Consider the following 20949-nt stretch of genomic DNA (forward strand, 5'->3'; position numbering starts at 1 on the left):
TTTATTGGCATCAGTGGATCAGTTCAAACAGAACCAGACATGAGGATGAGCTGATTTGATCAAAAACCTCTCCATGTTTTTGCATAAGACTTTGGCTGCAAAAAACAAACAAACAAACAAACAAATCAGACATAAAATCACGTAAAAAGTGCACAGAGCTGAATTCCATTTACTCTCCTTAAATACTGTAAAATGTACTTGTAAACAACAATCTCCAGAAAACTGAAAGAAAAAACTATGTTTTTTAGCCATTATATTACTAAATCTTAGCCTTTCTGTCTCAGAATGATAACTGAAATAAAACAATTCACAGTCCAACATAATAAACACATAACATGATCGGGTACCCTTAAAAAATAGTGCAACAGCAACAAAAATCACCAACTTTGTTAAAACAAAAAAACAATTCTATAAATAAAAATGAAATAAATGAAAGAACATCTGATCTGATGCACAATTCTGGCATCTTTAGCTGCAAAATATGGAGCCCAGCAGGTATTTCAGGATTATATACGAGTACTGGAACCTATGTTCTTTAATACTGGGAAACTTACAGGACGACTTTTACAAATAAGCTCAAACTATCATTCAAAACACAGACAAACAAAAAAACCAACGATCCTCCTGATCATCTAAAGACAGCCTGTTTATTTTGGATGAAGACAAAATTTAGAGCCAGATTATTCCCTCTAAATGCATCATGAGCATTCCCTAAACACACTTCATTGAAATATTCTAATACTTTAACACCATACTGTTATAAATGACTAATATGCGTTTTGGGCTCAGACCAGAAGTAAAACTAAAGTTCTGTCTTTCCAACTGAGGTGGGTATTGATGGCTTAGTTTTTAACACTGAATGCAATCAGTGCAAACAAACATACAGTCGCATGAAAACCCTTCCAGGCTCCAAAACACGAATAAATAATACAATTTGATGGAACAATGCAACCCAAAGCAACATACCCAAAGCAGCACAATAATTCAGCAATGAACAAAAAAAACACTTTAATTTCAACAGTAGCTTGTTTCATTCGAATGAGAAAAAACAAAAAAACATTAATGTTAAGGAAAACAAGTATATCTGCCATTTTGCAGCTTTACCACCCCGACTTCTTCCGCTTGCACCTGGAGGCACACCACAGCATATCCTGTCCCAAACTCATAGGATAGCAGTTTCTTTATCCTGGTAGGTAATTCTTCTCATAAATTAAGGCGAATTTTGTAAATTTGATGTATGATTTTTATTTTAGAAAAAAGATTATTTTTAAACTTCAATTACCCTTCAATCTCATTTAGTGATGTTCTGATCTCCATTTAGACCAACTGACTAATAAAACATTGAAGGAAGTCAGGTCGAAAGATAACATCTAATGCCTCTTTCCCACTGGGCGAAAAACCCTTTAAAAACGTTTAAATCTGGGAACAATTGACTTTTAGTGGCAGTGGGAACGGCTCACTGACCCGTGTCAAAAGACTCGGCAGGCGAGCCATGTTAAAAATTGCCTTGAAATGTCTCTGCTCTGATGAGCATACTGATGGAACATTAGACCCGGATCAACCCGCTAATTTATGTGATACCATTGAGCGCAACGTACGAACATCAACACACGCCGCTGGTGGTGGCTGATCTAAGAAGCCAAATCAAATCTGTTTACATTCAATAAACATGGCACAGCTCCGGTAAGAGTGATTTGGACAGATATAAGAGTGAAACAATAGAGAACAATTATTACGCCCCGGCTTCCTCATATGTTTCTCTCCATTGTTTACTTCCCTGATGTCTGTTGGACTGGGGAAATCATCAAAGCTTATCCAATGTGACGGCATCGAACACGCAGCGGCGAGCCAGCGAGGGGTAGGACCCAGTTTTTTTGTCAATGAGAAGGAAACCAAATGACAATTGTTAACAGATCAACTCATGTTTGAAAAACCTGCTTTAACCTGCTGATTTCAGTGGGAAAGGGGCTTTAAAGGACAAAATGGCAGAATGCACAGGACCCTGTGATTTTCAAATTAGTGAGTTTCAAAGCTGAAATTTTTCTATGGCTCAAACTAAGCAGGAGCGGATAAATCAGTCTGGCAGCATTATATTTTCAATTCATTGCAAACAAACAAACAAAAAACTATGTAGCAGTGGTATCAGCAGCTAATCGCCTACTAGTAAAAACAAAAACAGTCCAGTAATCCATCTCTGGAATTTGCTGTCAATCTTTAGGATTATTTTTTTCCGGCAGAAAAATTACGTTGTTCCTGCCTTTTTTAATGGAGCTGTATGGTGTGTTCAAAATAATAGGACAAACAATTACTTTAATATTTTCCAATCATCGTGGTTTTCATTCACTAAAAATAAAACAATCAGGTGACTCAAAATTTCCCGAAATTCGGGTTTAAAACAGCACGGATTAAATAGCTGCAGTGCTTTTGTACAGATGGAGCATTGGTGGTGGGGGGAGGGGGGGTATTAAAAGGCCATCTAGTTTGCATAGAGATACTAAAAGCTAAAGCCGCTATCAAGTCTGATAGACTATACACGAGTAAAGCACAACAGGAAGTAGAATCACGGGAGAGGAGCGGCAGCAATGAGAGGAGTTCCAGTCAATTATTGCCCTTCTTATCTTCCAGTCAGGACAGTTTGCCCAGTGACTAACTTTTAAAGTTTGATTGCATTTCAACATTGGTACGAAGTGAAGAAAATTGTTTTATTTCATTTAAAATGGACGTGATTAATCAGTCAGTAGCTTTTTTGCAATCACAGCAATCATTTGCATTTATTAACATTACGTTTTTTTTTAATAAACATCATATATAGTAGCTTTTAATAGGAAAATCAAATCATTGACTCAATGAGTTTGATTATAACTTTTGACAACAATTTTATATACAGTACTGGTTTTGTCCTGATATTTTTTCCAAGTAACTGTACATTTGCAGCTTTTTATGTTTTCAATACAGTGAGCAATAACTTTTCTGCCAGCCTTCTGTAATCGGTCTTCATGTAAAAACTGGTCATTAATGGGAAGTTTTAACTCGGTCACAAGTCAGAAGAAATTCTTTTAGGGTCGTCTTTGGACACAGTTTTTTGTTTTTGCTTTATTTTCAGATCAATTAGCCTTAACTTCTAAATAGAAGCTTAAAAAACAAGCCCAGAGCAGAAGCTATTAGAAGGAAACTGTACTTTCTACAACACGTCGATACACATCTGCTGTTTATTCAGGCTGTGAGAGAGAGGAACACTTTCAGCAGTTAACAGGAAGGCTGAAAATATCACCACAAAATTCCTCCTTTTGTCACGCAACAATTTGTTAAAAATGTTGGAATCGTGAAGTCAAGTTAAGGATCTACATTTACCATGACATAGGCACAGACACGACTGTTTTCATTGTAAAGCTAGCTAAGCTAAAGACGCTAATTGAAGGCTAGAATAAATATTCTGAATGAGTAGTCCAGGTTACCTGAAAAGTGAAGCTCAGAAATTCGCCACAAAATTTGGGGGATTATAGAAAGAGAAAAAAAAAAAAAAGAAGAAAATTCTGGATACTTGAGCACAAAAAACCCATTTAGGTTTCTGTAACTAGCGGTGGTGCTAAAGGCTACTTCACTGCTTTTGTGGCATCTTGCACAGCTAAATGAACCCCATAACAAAACGTTAAGTTCCTACATAAGTCGGGATCCATGAAACCTTTATTTTCTTAGTAGAAATTCATAAAAAGAAATCCCAGTGTCTAGTGTGGTTTTTAAACCAGACCCAGACAGAAATTTTGACAGAAAATAAATAAAAAAAGTTGACAAAAACAGATCTTTTGATGTGGCAAATCAAAATTAAGTTTAATTTAAACTAGAATGTAAAGTAAAAATCTATCTTTTTCACCCTTTTCAGGACTGCTTCTGACCCGTTTGATGCAGAGTATAAAAAGGAGGAAGATTACTGCCAACCTTTATTATTCCTAGGAGCACCAGAGTATTGCTTTTAAGATAAACACGCAAACATAACTCACCCATTAACATTTTTTTTTACTTATTCTGTATACTTGAGGCTACAGTGTGCAGTGATATTCTTGGTAGGCTTATAGCACTTAAGAGCAGATATACATTAAATATTCTTTTCAATCCACAATTAATCATTTTTTACCCAATATTTTGCAATGAATGTATGAAATTGGTTCAAAAAGCATCTGTGTTTTGTCATGTCAGCAAAGCAGCAGGTGTTGTGCTTTGTTCCAGCTTTTCGTATGCTGAGTAATAATTTCAACTGTAAGAAGTTACAAGCAGCAAAGCTGGTGCAGTTCGACTTTCTGCTCTTATCAGCTCTGATTTGCTGTGTTTATCCTGGATTAGAAGGTAAATGAAAGAGGGATAAGAACATTTAAAGGGGAAGAGGTGACTAAAAAGTAAGTAGGGCTTGGGCCTTTAAAGCCTTATGCAGCAGTTGGTTCTTTTCCCTTCTTTAGAGTATGACGAAGGAGGCTCAGCTCAGGTGGGAGCTCTGCAGCTACATCTGTCCCGTGGTTAAAGCTGAAGCGAGCACCAACCTGCAGATAGACAAACTAGAAACACAGGCACTTTGTCCTGGGTGGCGGCCTCTCGACGGGCCCTTCGGCTCTCCCGGCCTCTCTTAACGAGGCGGACCTCAGGTGTCTTGGTAAGGCATGTGAAAGCAGCCAGGGCTGTCATCGTCAGGCGACCAGAAGGATGACGGCCTCTTGTGGTGGAGCTCTCTGCGGACGCAGCGAGGACAAGGCTGTGCTTTCTGTCGACACTCTGCGTGGAAAACAGCGCTGCAGCCGTCACACCTGTCAGCCAGCAAAAACTGATGTTAATACTCAAACAGCAAAATTCCCTCTTCATAATGTAGCATTAAAAGATATTTGTAGACAAAATACAAAACCCTGGGATTAAATATCAGATCCCTACTTCAGGAGGATTTTTCATTGAACAGGTTTATTGACTATTTGCACCGAGCTGTTGCTCCGTTCTGCCCGCCGGAGTCTACAGGACAGCAGATCCAGCTGTTATCTGCTCACACTTTAACACTCAGCTCAACAGCTGGGTGTGCCTGTGGATGTGTGTGTTCCACACCACGGATCAGCGTCTTCCAGGAATGGCTTCTGTTCAGCTCTTATCTCCCTGTTGTCTGCCTCTCTCTGCCTCTGGATCAGCGGGTTAACGAAGGTTTTCTAAACACCGGTCGGCATTTGGCTCTTTTCAAATTGACAGAAAAAGATGGATCTGACCCCCCCATTGAAACTGTATGCAAGGCTTTAAACCTGGGTTTGAATGGAGACTAAGCCATTCTAAAGCACATATCAAGGTGCTCATTTTGAGCTTGGATCCATATTTATTTTTGATTATCTTCATGGTGGAGAATCTTGTTTCACAGCAGCAGGTTGAGCCAAACATACTCAAAATGTGCAGGGTCATCTTTGAGCACACCATTTCACTTTTCTTTCACCAGTTCACCTCAGTTCTTCCAGCAGTCCACACTTTCTCTGCTGTCTTTTTCTCATCATCTTCCCCTTCTTTCCCGGCTTGCCACAGGTTTGCCTGCTGTGTCTAAAAGTGCTTAGCAGCAGTGACCCAGACTGACAGCAGCTCATTGGCTAATTTATATCACATGCAGCCTGGTCCCAGACGCCCTGGAGGGCTTTACCGTCTTAACAGGAGAAGCGGCGCAAGTGAAGTTAGACACTGCCATCGGACTACATGCTGTCATTTATAAATGTTTTAAATCAGGTTGGGTCTGGTTTATTCAGCAGGTGGGTCTGGATCTAGACCTTGGTCCGCTAATCCATGACCTCTATTCTAGACTGTGTTGAAGAAAATCTCCTCTCCCTCTGATTCAGATGGGGTTACAAACAAAAAGCAGAATGAAAGCTCAGAGACAAGTCCATATTATCACCTTACCTCAACATTTTATATAACAAGGATTTTATTATTAATAACCAAAGAAAACAACTAATTTTAATAAATAACATTTTTCAAACATGTAACCGTGAAACAGGAAGTTTATGACACTATTCCAGTAACTGTGCATACTGATTAAATTATCAGGGATCTATCAGAACTGCAGGCAGATCATCTTATATATTATCTAAATCTAACCTTATCAGGTTTAAAAAATATCAATACAGTTCTCAATGGGCCGCTTCAGGTGAGTTAAGGTTTCTAGAGCTAACGTGAGGATGTGTACCTTCGTGCGACATTCTCCTGAAAAGGGTAGATGACCTGTCCATTTTGGCAGAGCTCGCAGATGAAGCCCTTCTCCCGACACAGGCTGCAGCTTAACACATGGGAGCTGGCAAACTTGATCACCTTGGACAGGAAGGGAGCCAGTTTCCCATCAATCACCTTCAGAAGGAATAGAGAAGACAATGTTAAGGTGGATATGTACTGCTGATAAAATGTTAGAAGTCACGCTGTGAGGCCTCATAATGATAAATCAACAATATATCATCATGACAACAGCCCTGGGCTTTAAGCCAACAAGTTAGGATTGAGAAAATCCTTTGAAGAACAATGGGAGAGAGAACAATGAAGTATGCTTTATGAAAATCTATGATCGCTCTTGTACAATGAGGCAGACAAAACATTCAGATAAGGAGCCTGTGAAAAGGTCTGGAGTAGCAAAACAAAAACCATATCACTAATCAGACCCAAACGATCTGCAGAGAATTTAAATCATACTCCAGGTTCCTCAAGAGAGAAGGTTTAGATTTTATGCTGGAAAAATAAACCAGGCCATCATTCATTCCACCAGAATATTCAGTGGCAACGAATCTCACTAATCTGTCACAGTAAAAGCTTTTAACACTAAATTCAGCAAGCTGTATGCAACGGCAGAAAAATTTAGCTAAAAGGGTGGTACCAAAAAAATAAATAAAAATCAGGTGTTTGGTATGTTTTAAACCAGTTTCTTTTAGAGACAGTGATACATTTAAGTAATTGTTCTTCACATTGCTGATATGAAATAAAGCTGTTAGGAAAGGTGTACTATTAGAACCAAATAATATTAGACTAATGTTTTGTGTGTATAAAGTAAAAAGGCAAATTTATATTGTGCACAAAGGTAAAAATCAAACGCATGTCTAAAATGTTTTTGTCTGCCTTCTTGAATATTTATACTGATCATCAGAACATGTTCAATAATGGGAGGAGGACAGGCAAATGTAATTACCAACTGCGATGTGATTTATCCGGGAGCAGGCCAAAAATTTCAAACATGGACAGTCAGAAATGACAATAACAGAAATATACTGTATCTATCAAAGAATTATATTTTGGAGCTGTAGGACCATAATTCCCCAACCATCAACGTATACCAAAACACCACAATAAGGAGATTGTACTGGATGGAAATTGTGCTGATTTTCCGCTCAATGTTGCACAACCTATGGAGGAAAAATATACTCCAGTGCCGCGCGGTCCAAACTAGAGGTAGGCTGTGATGTTTTATCTGATTTGTCAAAAAAGTTCTCTTTTTGTTTGTTTAAAGTGAGACGTGTGTAACATTTGTTATCGTTGGGTCATTTTTATCATGTTAATGGAGAAGGAAAAAGCAATATTGATTTGGACCAAAATATCAGACGCACATGTGTGGATTGTCTAGACCAGGGGTGGGCAATTCCAGTTTCTGAGAGCCTGTATACTGCAACTTTTAGACGTTCCTCTGGTTCAACAGACCTGAATCAAGTAATGAGATGATAGAGAGGACTCTGGAGGAACTGACTGCATACTGCGGAGATAACTCAGCCATTTGATTTAGCTGTGTTGGACAATGGTCGAATCTAAATGTTGCAGGATACTGGCCCTCAGGAACTGGAATTGCCCACCCATTTTTAAGACCAAATTAACAAAATCGGTATCGCAGTCAACTTATATAAGTCAATCTCTATTGCAGACAAACTTTATGCAATCAAACGAAGACAGAAAAACCCCACAACTACAGTTCATTATTGTAGCTTGTTCATAAATAAAAGTGAAATTAGCAGCCACCAGAGCAAACAAACTATCAGGGATCCTATAACTTTAAGCAACATAAGAGGGGATTGATTTTTTATCTTCTAACATCATTATTTTGATCTCTTAAACTCTTTTGCTGTTTTGAAGTGCTTTTAAATTCTTATCCTGGAAATGCATTATACATTTTCTTTTAATATTTATCATGAATATTATTATTTTTACTATAAGTATTATTTCCTACATCACTATGGATTTGAAATACTTGAATGGCCAAAATGCTCCCCCAATCCTAATTTAAATAGGGCAGTCCGTCAACGCTTTTGCACCCGGTATCGTAACACACAAGTTTTTGATTGCATAAGCACCGAGGTGCTCCTTTTCAAGGATATTTTTAGATAAGGGCTTTAAACAGAGAGGAAGAGCAGAAAAAGGAGATGACACTTTACAGAACGACCATCTAATTTTTGGAAACACAACAAGTTCCTTAAAGGAGGAGGTAAAAGTGGGCTAGCAGAAGGGGGGAGGATTTGTATTGTTGCTTATCTTCTATGGTTGACTGAACAGAGAACATAAATACTCTACGTGTTTCCAAACCTTCATCATGTCAGGTTAGAAAGGCAGATAAATTCATGAGCATAATAAAATCCGTGCATGTTCAACAGAGAAGGAGAAAGTAGCAGAAAAACAGCGGAAAAAGTAGGTGAGAGTGTTGGAGGTATAATAAACAAGAGGTCTTGAGAGAGAAGCGAGAGCCTGTATTCAGATACAAGTGGTTCCACCTGGCAGAGCTCTGGACCTCCCAATTATAACCTCCTTCATGCTGTTTTTCAGGCGATGAGAGGACAAGAGAAGGACTCGAGGTAGGTAGTGGAGGAAGAAACCACACACGCACACAGATGAAACATAAAGCACTAAGATATACTCCTCCTGTTTTGCTCTGATTCAGATAAAGCAGGACAAAGAACGAAAATGAGATCCTTCAGTAGCAAACCTAACTGATATGTTCACATACAGACACTAATATGTAAACAGGTGAAACACATTTTGGTAATTTCTTAAACAGAAATGTAATTGAAGCACTTTTGCAGAAATTGTACCTTTGTTTTTTAAAGTCTCTTGGAACTTGAAATGAGATAATACGGATTCTCCTGGGGTATAAATAGGATGCAATAACAGACTTTTTTAAGATTGGAAAAAAGAACGTACTATTCAAGGTAGCCTCATACGCATTCAGAAATCAGTATAGTAACTTGCGTCAAGGCTGGAAGTAAGCCAGATGAAACTGAAATACTGAGGGAGGCAGAAGGAAACATGCGTCCCCCTGCACCCAAACCAAACCAAGCCAAAGTAAAGCAGGCCCGCTCAGTCCGGTCCAGCACAGTCCACATGACGAATGGCTCCGCTGATGGAGGCTGACAGGCTCGGTAATTAAGGCCTCCTATAATTGGACTGGGCAGAGTCAAGCGAAATGCAGCAGCACTCTGGTGACTTGCTCTCTGATTGGAGGGGGACAAAGGGACACAAAGGTGGCTGGCCTGATGGAGAGTGACTAAACTAAACATGTGGAAAAGCAAAAAGGTGATAAACAAAAAACAAGCCAATCAGATCCAGCTTGCTTCATATTGATACACTCAGTTCATAAAGCCATTACCGGCCTGGTTTATCCCAATGGCCAAAACTGGCTTTCACTTCTCTTGATTGCTCAAATATCAACTGCTCCAGCTGCAGTAAATAATAACTGACTGTTTTATTAGCTTCATTACAGTGAAGCTGGCCGGTTCGATCACAGCGGGATAGTAACTCAGACTATGAAGTTTAATATGAACATATTAAAAAATGTAACTAGTTCTGAGCCAACAGTAGAGCTGCCAGTGCTCAGGTTGTGATTTAAAGTTAACTACTACAGACTGTGGAGTCCCATATTCGTCATCACCATGTTATCATTTGAAAAATCTCAGATAGAGCCATCATATACCGATATGTGATCTCCAATTCTTGTAAAACTTTAACCTGCAGATGCAGACTTCAGTAGAAGCGTATCTCTCTTAAAGAACAATTATCAAGGTCGCTAAAAGAAGATTGATTGTAAATTAAAATATAAAAGGTCTAACAGAATTCTCCCTTTTACCTTCCTGTTAGCTGATGAAAGTCCTACTCTCTTCTGCTGAAGGACTGTGAGACAACATTGAAATGTCATAAAAAGAAATGTTTTCTTTGTTTCTTAGAAAAGTTTTCTGTTTTTAGCTCCTGTGTCTCTGGGATTTTTCTGACTAACACATTTCTTTCTTTTCTTTTAAAGTTTTCTTAAAAAAACAAAAAACAAAAACAAAATCACTTACTGATACTGAAAATAACATAACTGTTAACAAATTAAAAGGCCTAGCATGCAGTCTGAACATCCATATACGCCAACTTCTTTTAGCTTTCTTATTCATCAATCAGACTGACACTGAAATCTCTAGAAAACTACACCGGACTCTAACTTGTCACACAGTGTGAGCTTCGTATCAGAAAACCAACTCGTTACCTTGTGGTTGAAGATGCCACACTTGACTACTTCTCTGTCAGCATAACTGTGTCAGACAGTTCTGACAGAAATATCCGTCTTATGATTAATTCAAACCAGGTTTTAGTTAGATTCTCAAACAGGTGTTTAAGGAACTCAAATAGAAAAGAAATGACTATAATCTGACTTTTGCTGTGACAGCAATAATCAGACAGCATTAATTTTTATGACAAATTCAGGCCCTGCTTGATATTTCATGCAGGTTGTTCCTGAATGAGTTAAATAGAATCTGTTTTAGTTTGTCTTTCTAAACAACCAGATTAAAGCTTAAAATCATAGATTTAATCCAACCTGGCAGAAAGCAGCGCAGAGAAAACCTGGCTTTACCTTTCTAAGGAACTAAACAAGGAAATTAAATTAAGTGGTTGATTGTGATTAGGTTTTAGTTCAGACAGTCTCTGAGTAGTTTGGGTTTTCAAACATTAATGAGGTCTGGATAACACCGTCTGTTCACGTCAACCGCATTTTCTTCAGAGTTAAAAAAGAAAAGATCTTTAGATTTTTGACGATGGGATTGTATTTCTTCAGGAGATCAGACAACACAAGCTCTGGAGTGAGGTGTCATAAGTCATGTTGAGTCTGAATGGCATCTAACGTAAACGCCATTACACCCTCTGTTACATGTTAAGCTAAACATCCAGTTAGATATCCTGGTTCTGCAGGAGGAAGATGGACATGGGATTTTTCTCAGAAAGCTGTGGACAAATAGATTTACTGACCACTTTGTCCCTTTGTACTTTTGTTTGGTGGGTGGGTAGGGGGGGCTGTTATATTACCCCAGTGAATTTTTTTTACAGTTGAAATGTGGATTTCTGTTTGAAAATTTGAAAACTATTAAACTAAATGGAAATATGTATATTTAAGTCTTTACAGAATAATGTTGATTAAATCGAATGTGAGAAATAATACCGTACATTTAGGAACCTTATGGACATCTGACCTTCGAACTTATGTCTGCCTTCATCGTGATCTCCAGGTCAAGGACAGACATGGGGTTGGTAAATTGCATGATGCAAAAAACAAATACGTTACTGCATGGATTACCAAGATAATGCAAAGGAAGCAATTAAGGAGTGAATCAGGTTGATTATCTGATGGGAAATGCAAGAAATTTGCTTTTTCTGAAAACCCCCACAGAGGGACGTGTTCCTATTGTGCCACCGACATCAAATTGTAGAGGTGTTATTTTTTTAGAAACTGCTACAGAGAAACACTAACATATACATAGCTGAAAGACCCCTGTTCTAACCTTTTGCAGATATGTCACACTTTGATCAAGGCTGGTGCACAAGGCCTCCATCGTGACGTATGACTGAACCGAAATTATTTGAAGATTATCCCTACAGTTTCTATGAAAGTACAGCTGGGCAATTAATTGCATTTGCAATATAATTATAATATAATATAGAACAATGCAACTTTCAGCTCACAAGTTTAACCACAATACATTTGACAAGACAAAAAAATTCTCCTTCCAGCCATTTAGGTAGCAGTAATAAAATTAAAGTGGAAATGCCATCGGACAGAAGGGAAGACAGAGTTGCAGCTAGCACCCATATTAATGCATCGTAGTAGAAGTAAGAACTTGTTTGTGCAAGTTTAACAACAAAGTCCTGCAACACTGAACTCTGGACAACCAGCCTTTCAAGGTCATGAAAAAACTGAAACCCCGGAGTAAAACATCAACACGCTTATGCTTATTTTAAAGAGTTATTGCAATAAAAAAACCTCATCTTGAATCAATAAGTCTTACTATTTTTAATCATTGCGAATGGGCACATTCATGGACGACTACAACCTTTGTTGTGTTGTTCATGCCCTTGAAACTATAGATACTTTAATGGCCAATACAGCAGTTACTAACTTTAAGTTTTCTAGAGATGTTCCTTCAAATAAAAAACATAATAGCAGCTGGAATAAAACAAAAGCTTTTAATGTCAATGTTCAGACAGACAAAAAGCGTTGCATTAACTGAATTAACCGGATTTGACTACTAAAATCTCTGGACCTTGATTCATATATTTGACCTTTTCCCCCTTTCTAAAAAAAACTCTTAAACACTCAATCTCAGCTCTTCTACTTCAGACTCCTCCTCCTCCAGTTCAAACTCTTTCTCTGCTACATGCAGAGTCTTTGTGCTCCAAAACCTCCTAATCCTCCATTACTGCTGTTTAACAGCCGTTAGCGTGGCCTCCTCCCTCCCTCCCTCCCTCACACACACACACACACACACACACACACACACACACACACACACACACACTGCAGCTCCATTGAGAAACCGGACGGCCAGCTGGGATAACGAGGCAGGGAAGAACCAGGGTGAACTATGTTTAGATAACACGCTCTCCTCCATTAAAGGGAAAATACACAAAACATGATGAATGTTGCCGTGTGTAACGTGGAGTCTGTCCCTCTGTTTAACCTGGGAGTTTCTAAAAATCTGTCAACCTTTTCTTAAAAGACAATTGCTTTGCAGCATCAGGTTATTACAACATGCAAACTGATTTTATTAAATACAGGAAAAAAAATCCTACCGCTGCCAAAATAAATCCATAGATATGTCATTTAATAACAATATAGAAAAGGCCCCTCAGCCTCCAGTTGGACATTTTTAAGTGCTTTAAGTGCATTCAACCTTTTAACTATTCTTCTCAATATGTAGTAACAAAATTAAAACAATTAATTTACCTACTCATGTAGAATCCGCTTTACAAACATACCATTTCTGACTTCCTCAGCAAGTAAGAGCAAAAATAAACACTTTCCTTCAAGTGGAAAACCCTCTAAAGGTAAAGACTAATAGCATTACAGAGAGAAACTTATTTTGGGCCGTAGTTACAAAAGGAATGTTATGTTTAAAAACAACACTGGATCACTGGAGGAGAACTCAAGACTGTGAGACACGGCAGTGGAAGTATTATGATTTGGGCCTACCTTTCTTAAGATGGAACTTTTTTGCATCTGGAGATTTTCCAGATGCATTTTGAACTCAGAATCTTTTTGTAGGTGCTAAAAAGCTAATGTTTAAAGGAGAGATTTTAGTTTTCAACATCACAGAGTTTCCAAGATTTCATCCAAATCAGATCAGATCAGACAGAAACCAGAGCAAACTAACCTATTGCTACTGAAGCGGTTTAACGCCGTCAAAACAGGCAAATTCATACCTTAGGTGTGTGGGATGTCGCTGACCTGATTAATGATTTATGACTAAGCTCAACTAACTTGGAGAGAGGCTCGTCTTTGGGGTTTAGGATGGAAATTTTTGTCAAACAGACTGCAGACTCCTCCCATCGTTTGAAATCAAGGAAGCTGGGCTCGGAGTGCTTCTAGGGAGTGAGAGGATGTTCTTCAGTAAGGAATCAAGTAGAACACTTAGAAGAAGGTCTGAGGCCCTCAAGAAAAAAAGGTTAAAAAAAAGCCTTTATTGGTACATGGCTGATGTGCTAAAAACATGACAGTGCATCTTGGCCAGAAGTCAGGGCAATGGTAAAATGCTTTCATCACATTAGCAATTTACCAATTTCCCTTTATTTCTTAAGTTTCTCAGACCTCCTTCTAAATCCTCACACCATTTCCAAATACTTTTTTTTTTTAAAAACTATAAATGTCCTGCAAATTGACCAACAGCAGAACCATCTGACATCTGCAACTTTCAGCTTCAAGTAGGAAATTTAGCTTTTTTACCTATTTCATCACTTTTCAGACTAATATATAAAGAAAAATGTTTTGTTTTATGCTGTTCCTTAAAATGAAATGACAATTAATTGCTTTTAAAATGACAGTAAAACATTAGACCCCCGATAACTCCTTTTCCATCTATGATTAAAGGGCTCCTCCTGCACTTGAACCCACGAGAGAACGTGGAAACCTTTCTGAGAACACCTAACATTTACTTAAGAGGCCTCTGTGTGTCTGGTCAAGTGTGAGTGGAGAGGCATGCCAGGCATACAGGGAATGCCAGGGTGTCACTGTGGGAAGCGAGCTGCATGCATACACACAAACATTTTTCAGGCTACTTTAGTCTTTGCTCAAAACCACAGAAACCGGCCCTGAAGCCAGCAGAGGAACAGCGCAGAGTGTCCTTAGACAAACACATATGGCTTTTAGAGAATGAGCAGGGGGGGTATGGGTGGAGGCTGTTTGTGTGGAGGTGAAAAGACTAATGTGGTCCAAGCTATGGTCGGAGAAATGCAGCCTTTACTGACCCCTGAGCTGCAACAAAAAAAGCCACGTTGATTAAGTGCGTCATTTTATTCAGGAGGAGAATCAAAAGAAACAAGCTTGTTAATATGGAAAACCAATTAAGAGGCAGAGTGCTCGAGAATCTCTGACGGAGAAAGAGAGGGCAGGCTCTATCAAAGACTCTTGTTGTTGGAATTAGTAGCAAATGTCTGCTTTTTTTGGGGGGGGGGGTGCGTCCTTCGAGTGAGCTGTGGAGTTTTAACAGGGATGCATACATGTGCTGCGAGCGTGCGTGAGGTTGAGGGGATGTTGGTAAGAATGGAGGGATGTCACGCTTTATTTTTCTGCCTGTTGATTCTGAATGTGACCAATTAGTGGAGCAGAGAGACACAGAGTGTGGGAGTGGAAGAGATGGAGGGGGGGGTCCAATCTCTTTCACCGTGAGAGTCTGAGGCTGATCTCTGAGTCAGAGTGGGATGAAAGAAGAGGAAAAAAAAAATAGGGGCGAGCCACTACATAATGAACATAATGACAAACAAAAGGACTTTTCAGTCATTTCTGGTTGCTTTCCTCAGACCCCCGACTCAGTTTGACGGCTCGATTCTGGACTGCGGGGAAGCCGGGGCATGCTTTCTTTCTCTTCGTTCTTGCTACACAAATGTGAGTCTTTCATATAACACACACACAAAAACTAAATAGTGATATAAACTGTTTAATTGCAGAAATGTGAGCAGAAAGAAACATTAAGAGCTGTCAGGTAAGACAACAAACATCAGGCAATGTTAGCATGAGAAGTTTCTAAAAGCTTGATATGAACTCTTTTTACAAACCATTTCTTAAGCAGGATTTTTTTTCTTTTTTTCTTCAGATTGGTATTATGCTACTACAACAGAAGATTATCTGAAGATCTCCATCTACTTTCTATACCGAGGTCCATCGAACTGGCCATATTCACCATATTACCAAAAGTATTGGTTCAGAGCAACCACCAAGCAACAGCTTTTGGATGTTCTAATAACTTGTTAATGTAGAATTAAGAGTCCATCAATGAATTAGGCCCGATCGATGGAAAAGAGAATGTCTTCAGAGAAGACAGACACATTTAAGGCAGAATAATCTGTTATTGATATCAATGCCATGAATGCACAACATTGTAAAAGTAGTATCTATATAAATATTGTAACCAAGGAGTTCATTGTGATTCATTTAGCAATCCATATGTAAAACAGAATGATTTTCCCCCAAAAGCAGTGGTTTCCTGAGTAAGGGGAGACTCTCTGATCAGGGGTTGGCTGTAACTGCAGGGGAATGTGCTACAAATTAATTTTTAGAGCTATGCTGTCTGAGTAAAAATAATAGAAAATAATGAAATAATCCAAATAAGGAGCATTAAAAAGCTTACCAAAGTGAGAAGTTTAATTAAATACATCCAAAGATTTTGTTTTCTCAGGTCCTTTGCAAACAACTATCAATTAAAAATGACATTGCTTTAAAGTGATCTCAATAAAGACGGTGTAATATCCCTGCCAGGCCACTAGTATGCAGAATATTCTTTGAAACTCAACAAAATGCATATGCGTGGAAACAACCCCCCCACTGATTAAGCTCTTAAAATGGCAGGAACTAGAAAGTTTTACAGACCAGGTTAAAATATTCAGCCAACTTTGAATTACAAAACCAACACTGTGGTCAGCATCTGTTTTGCTGCTTGCCTTCATTTCTACTGATGGCCTCCATACCACGTATGGGCCAGGACTTTTCATTATAGCCAGATTTTATTTTTTCCTTTGTAAAACCACAACAGAATCTGGGTTGTTTTTAATCCTTCCACGCTGGAAACTGTTTTCAAGTCCAGCCCTTGTGGTGTGGAACAGAGGAGACGACAAAACGTTCCCTTTTATCAAAAAAAAAGGGGCACAGGGTCTGAACTGTGAAATCTTAACTCTAACGTCATTAGCGCTTCATTTGGGTTTTTTAAAGGAATAGTAATCTCAGCCAAAGTTGATTTTGACTATAAGAAATTAACTAAATAGTCCCTAAAAGATTATCCCTCTTAATACTATGTTATGTAGCTTAAAAAAAAACACATTTGGTTATGCTAATAGATCCTAAACTGAAAGTGTCAGTGATAAAAAAAAATAAAAAAAAGAGATGCGTCTTTAATCAGTGCCTGAATATAAAATATATTGTCTGGTAAGGCTACAGCTCCTGTGTGTTTATGCGTACCTGCTGCAGGTCAGCCAGAGAGTAGAGGTGAATGTGCTGTAGAAGATATTCCCTGGGAAAAATCCTGTTGGAGAGACAAAAACATGTAATGCATCACTTTCCTCACAGCAGGTGATCTGGTCAGCATGTAGTAATTAGATGATCAATCCAATAAAGTGTGGCACCATGCACAATTATTTACAGCAGTACACCTTAGAGTAGTTTATTGGGATTTTATGCAAAAAAGGTGGAAGAAACAGTACAAGTTTTTCATTGGTTTTAAGCTTCCTTTACTTTGATACCTTTAAATAAAAGAGTTTGGAGTAAAGCCATGTAAAAGATTTAGAAAGCATGTGAAAGAAGATGCTACAGTAAAAAAACGAAAGAAACATTTTTATCCAAATGCGAAAAGAAACCAAAGTCAGGATGAAACACGGTGGAGGCAGCATTATAGTTTGGTTAGTTTATAAAGAACGGACAGGGAAGCTGATCAGAATGGAGGAGGAGGGTCATTTTTCTGCATTTGAAAATCTATAAACATACTTTGGAGTTAAAAATGTACTCTGCATTTACAGCCATCTTTATCAGACTAACCCCTGATGAAATACACTAAACTAAAATCCGCTGGTCCTTCTTCAGCATGTGAATGCCAAGGCTTCCTCCAATCAGATGGCACCGCGTTAAATCCCATCTAAAGCTGTGATGAGTGTCGCTAAGGCACACCGACGTGTGTGTGTGTGTGTGTGTGTGGTCCAAACGCGCCTTGGTGATATACACCACTGATAATCTAATGTTTGGCAGGTTACCAACGGTTACCGAACCAGCATGCGTGACAACAAGCACACATGGACACAAAAACGGAGAGTGTGCTGTGTGTGTTGATCTTGCTTTGAAAACACTTGAGAGCTAACACATTAGCAGATTAGATTAGAAGGGGCTCACACAGATTTGGGAATGCACACAAATAGAAACTACTTCAATATTTGTATTAGTAAGACCTTATAATCCTTAACTCGACATTATACAGCAGTATCCTGAAGGATTGTTCCACTACAAGAGACACGCCTTTTATTGAGACTTTTATCACTACAGGATTATGATTGTTTACCAAAGGTACGTCTGACCTGACTAGGTGTGTGGACTCTGTGGAGCTTTGGAAATGTGCAAGTGGCACACTAAGACACTACAATCCAATCCTATGCAAACCAAGGTTTTCCTATCAACAGCTGATCTAATCCTAGATGAATTTCCGACAGTCAATTGGATCTTTTGTTGCATAAATAAAACCTCATTCAGAATTCACAAGAAAAAAAAACCGGAAGTTAAAAGTGATTATTATGCAATCAGTTTCTATATTAGCTTCCAGATTCAGAGTGTGAATCCAACAATAAGCACCCATGTTTGCAGCAGGCCTTGTAGGAAACATGGTGGAGAAAGGTGCTCTGCACAATAGAAAAAACTGAGTTTTTCTACCCTACAGTGAGAGAAGATGGGCATCTCACAGGGAAAGATGTCAGCAATAGAAAACTGTTTAGTAGTGGAATAAAACCATAATCTGGAGTGGAGGTAATTCTTTATAAATGTGGTTTTTCATATAAAGATTCTAGGAGGGGAATGCAACCAGCATTTTAATTTGTTTTAGGAAACTATGCATCATTTTCCTTAAAATTCGAATTGATGCAATATTTTGAGTTGATTGGGCAAATATAATCCCACTAAACCAAAACCCTCCAGTTTTAATGTGAAAAGATACAATGAAGTTTAAATAGAGGTTTAAACTCACAAGAGGGAGTCTTCTCGTTTATTTTAGATCTTAAAATATACTAAATTATATCAAAGGGACAACACCAGATTTATCTATTTTTATCTAAATTTATGCATAGCAATAATTCTACCCAAACCTAAAAGAAGTAAGTTTTTTTATCTCAAAAGAAAGCTTTGGTAGTATTTTTATTCCAGAGATATTCCTGTTTTTAAGCAGCTGTTTGCACTACCTCAGGTTAGTTAAGCGAACCGTCTACTTTTCCACCTTTTGGCATTTCTTAGAACAACTGCAGAGCATGGGGTCAATTTAACCACACAGTTCATAAATTTCATTACAGTTTCCCAAATATCAGCACCTTATATTTATTAACACAAGCAGTGCTTGTGTACGAGTCACAATCCAAACCCTGTGGACTTCTGATCTGCAGAAGCAAGTGGAAAACCCAGCGTTATTAACACTACCTGGAGATATTAAAAGACCAACAGAGTTAAAACTCTCAGACTGCATCTAAGAAAAGCTATTTCAAAATAAATTTCTGAAAGATAAAGACAGATTATGACGTTCTGTCACTAAGTTCACATCTAATTGTTGTTTAAAAGCAGTGCTTTCACTGTTCAATGTTTTAGATTTAGGTGATCAAAGACTTAAGCTGTAGTTTTAAACACACCGATCGCAGCATTTTGATTGGCTGCTGTTCACCCCCTATGGATGGAAGTGGATGTTTTGTCTGTTCTAAAAGAAAACTTGAAAGATTGGAAAGGGAAAAATATAGAAAAAAAGACCAGTTTGGTGAAAAGAGTCAAACTGCGGCATAGGTACCCAACAAACACTCCTCCATCAAACGGCATCATACATGTGTCTGCACGTGTGACATCATTCTATTCAGCCCTTCAGCCGATATGCCACAGATTTCTCTTTCCAGATGCAGACTGATGACATCAGGAAGGTTTTAGCGCCACGGACCTCATCAATCCTGCATGTTTGGAAGTGGTGGGCGGCTGGCCGGCATCACTAATGCGACACAAGTAAACACAGACGCTTCTCTGAGCAGCATCAAGCTTTGTTAAGGCGATCTTAGAATATGCTGCTAGCTCATGGTCAAGACCAGCAACAGAAAAAACTGCTGAGATTTGAGTGGTAATGTTACACCATTTTCACTGCAGCCTTCATAAAAAAAATGTATTTAACAAAAATACATTTTATTAAAACAGAAAATTGTTTAAATATCAGAGACCTGTACAATTTTTGGTTTATTTAGTCAGTTAATATTGTCAAAATCACTTAATATAAAGCAAAAAAGCTCTTAAAAGTTTTACATATTTTGTATAACTTACCCCTAAATATTTAAATATTGTAATGACAGTTATGATTAACCTACATATAAATTACCTTTTTCCCCCAATTATCCAAATAGCCCCACCTCTTCCTAAGACTGTAGGCTATCACACACGAGGTGAGCATCAAAGGAAGTCCATCCAAACAGTTGAATACATTACTGCCATACGGAGGGTAATAACATGGCAATTTAACAGCCAACCAAATACATCAAAGCTGTTCTTTGCGGTTTTAATGTTGCACATCTTGATATTGTAAAAGCAACTTTGCCTCTATATGTTCTGCAGCTATAAAATTTTCCCGATAAGCACAGTTTTGTATGTTTTCTCAATATGGCTGCAAAAATCGACAGCATGACAATATGTTTTAATGTTTTTACCATAAATAACCAACAAACACTACGTGTGTAAAAGCATTAATTAATTTAAGCTGTCTGTTTAAGAAATTCTCCATCAGCTGAGTGTATTAGTGACCCACTTCGAGGCAAGAGGAATCCATCAGAGAGCAGACGAGGCTTTCAGTGAGGGACCTCAATGGGATAAACAGTCATTCGCCGCCTCCAATCGTCTTGCACAGGAATGCGTCAAGATAAAAGGCAATATAAACAAATACAAACCCAGAAACACACGGATCTTCTCAGGAGATATTAGATGTGTGTGTCATTTCAAATATCGAGATCATGAAAACTGGAGCGTTTTGAAGAATTGCCGCCAATTCAGCCGAAGCGGTAAGAAAAAAAGCAAATAAACCAAACCTAAAGTTGAAGAGCTCAGGGTGAAAAATGAATCCATTATTTCACCCTTTTTTTTTCTGACAAAAAAATAAATCAATAAATAAAGAGTTAAACCAAAATCGAAGTAGTCATGTGTTCACTGATCTCTTTATATGTTAAAAAAATAAAGTAATAGGACGTGTTGTTTTTGATTTAAAAGCT

General features: G+C 38.3%; 1 protein-coding gene across 2 annotated transcripts in view; it reads right to left on the reverse strand.

Annotated features, from left to right (window-relative positions):
• Nucleotides 1–2795: 2795 nt before the first annotated feature.
• The window catches only part of plekhm3 (pleckstrin homology domain containing, family M, member 3), a 51335-nt gene continuing 33181 nt past the window's right edge, over nucleotides 2796–20949 (reverse strand). For both annotated transcript variants that reach the window (XM_038297474.1, XM_038297475.1), the window contains exons 6-8: nucleotides 16937–17000; nucleotides 6191–6348; nucleotides 2796–4793 (exon numbers count right to left, since the gene is read on the reverse strand). In XM_038297474.1, the coding sequence (XP_038153402.1) occupies nucleotides 4631–4793; nucleotides 6191–6348; nucleotides 16937–17000 (385 nt within the window). In that variant the 3' untranslated portion in view covers nucleotides 2796–4630. The remainder of the gene's footprint in view (nucleotides 4794–6190; nucleotides 6349–16936; nucleotides 17001–20949) is intronic.

The sequence above is a fragment of the Cyprinodon tularosa genome, unplaced genomic scaffold, assembly GCF_016077235.1.
Source record: "Cyprinodon tularosa strain WSP-4 unplaced genomic scaffold, ASM1607723v1 ctg388, whole genome shotgun sequence".
NCBI lineage: Eukaryota > Metazoa > Chordata > Actinopteri > Cyprinodontiformes > Cyprinodontidae > Cyprinodon > Cyprinodon tularosa.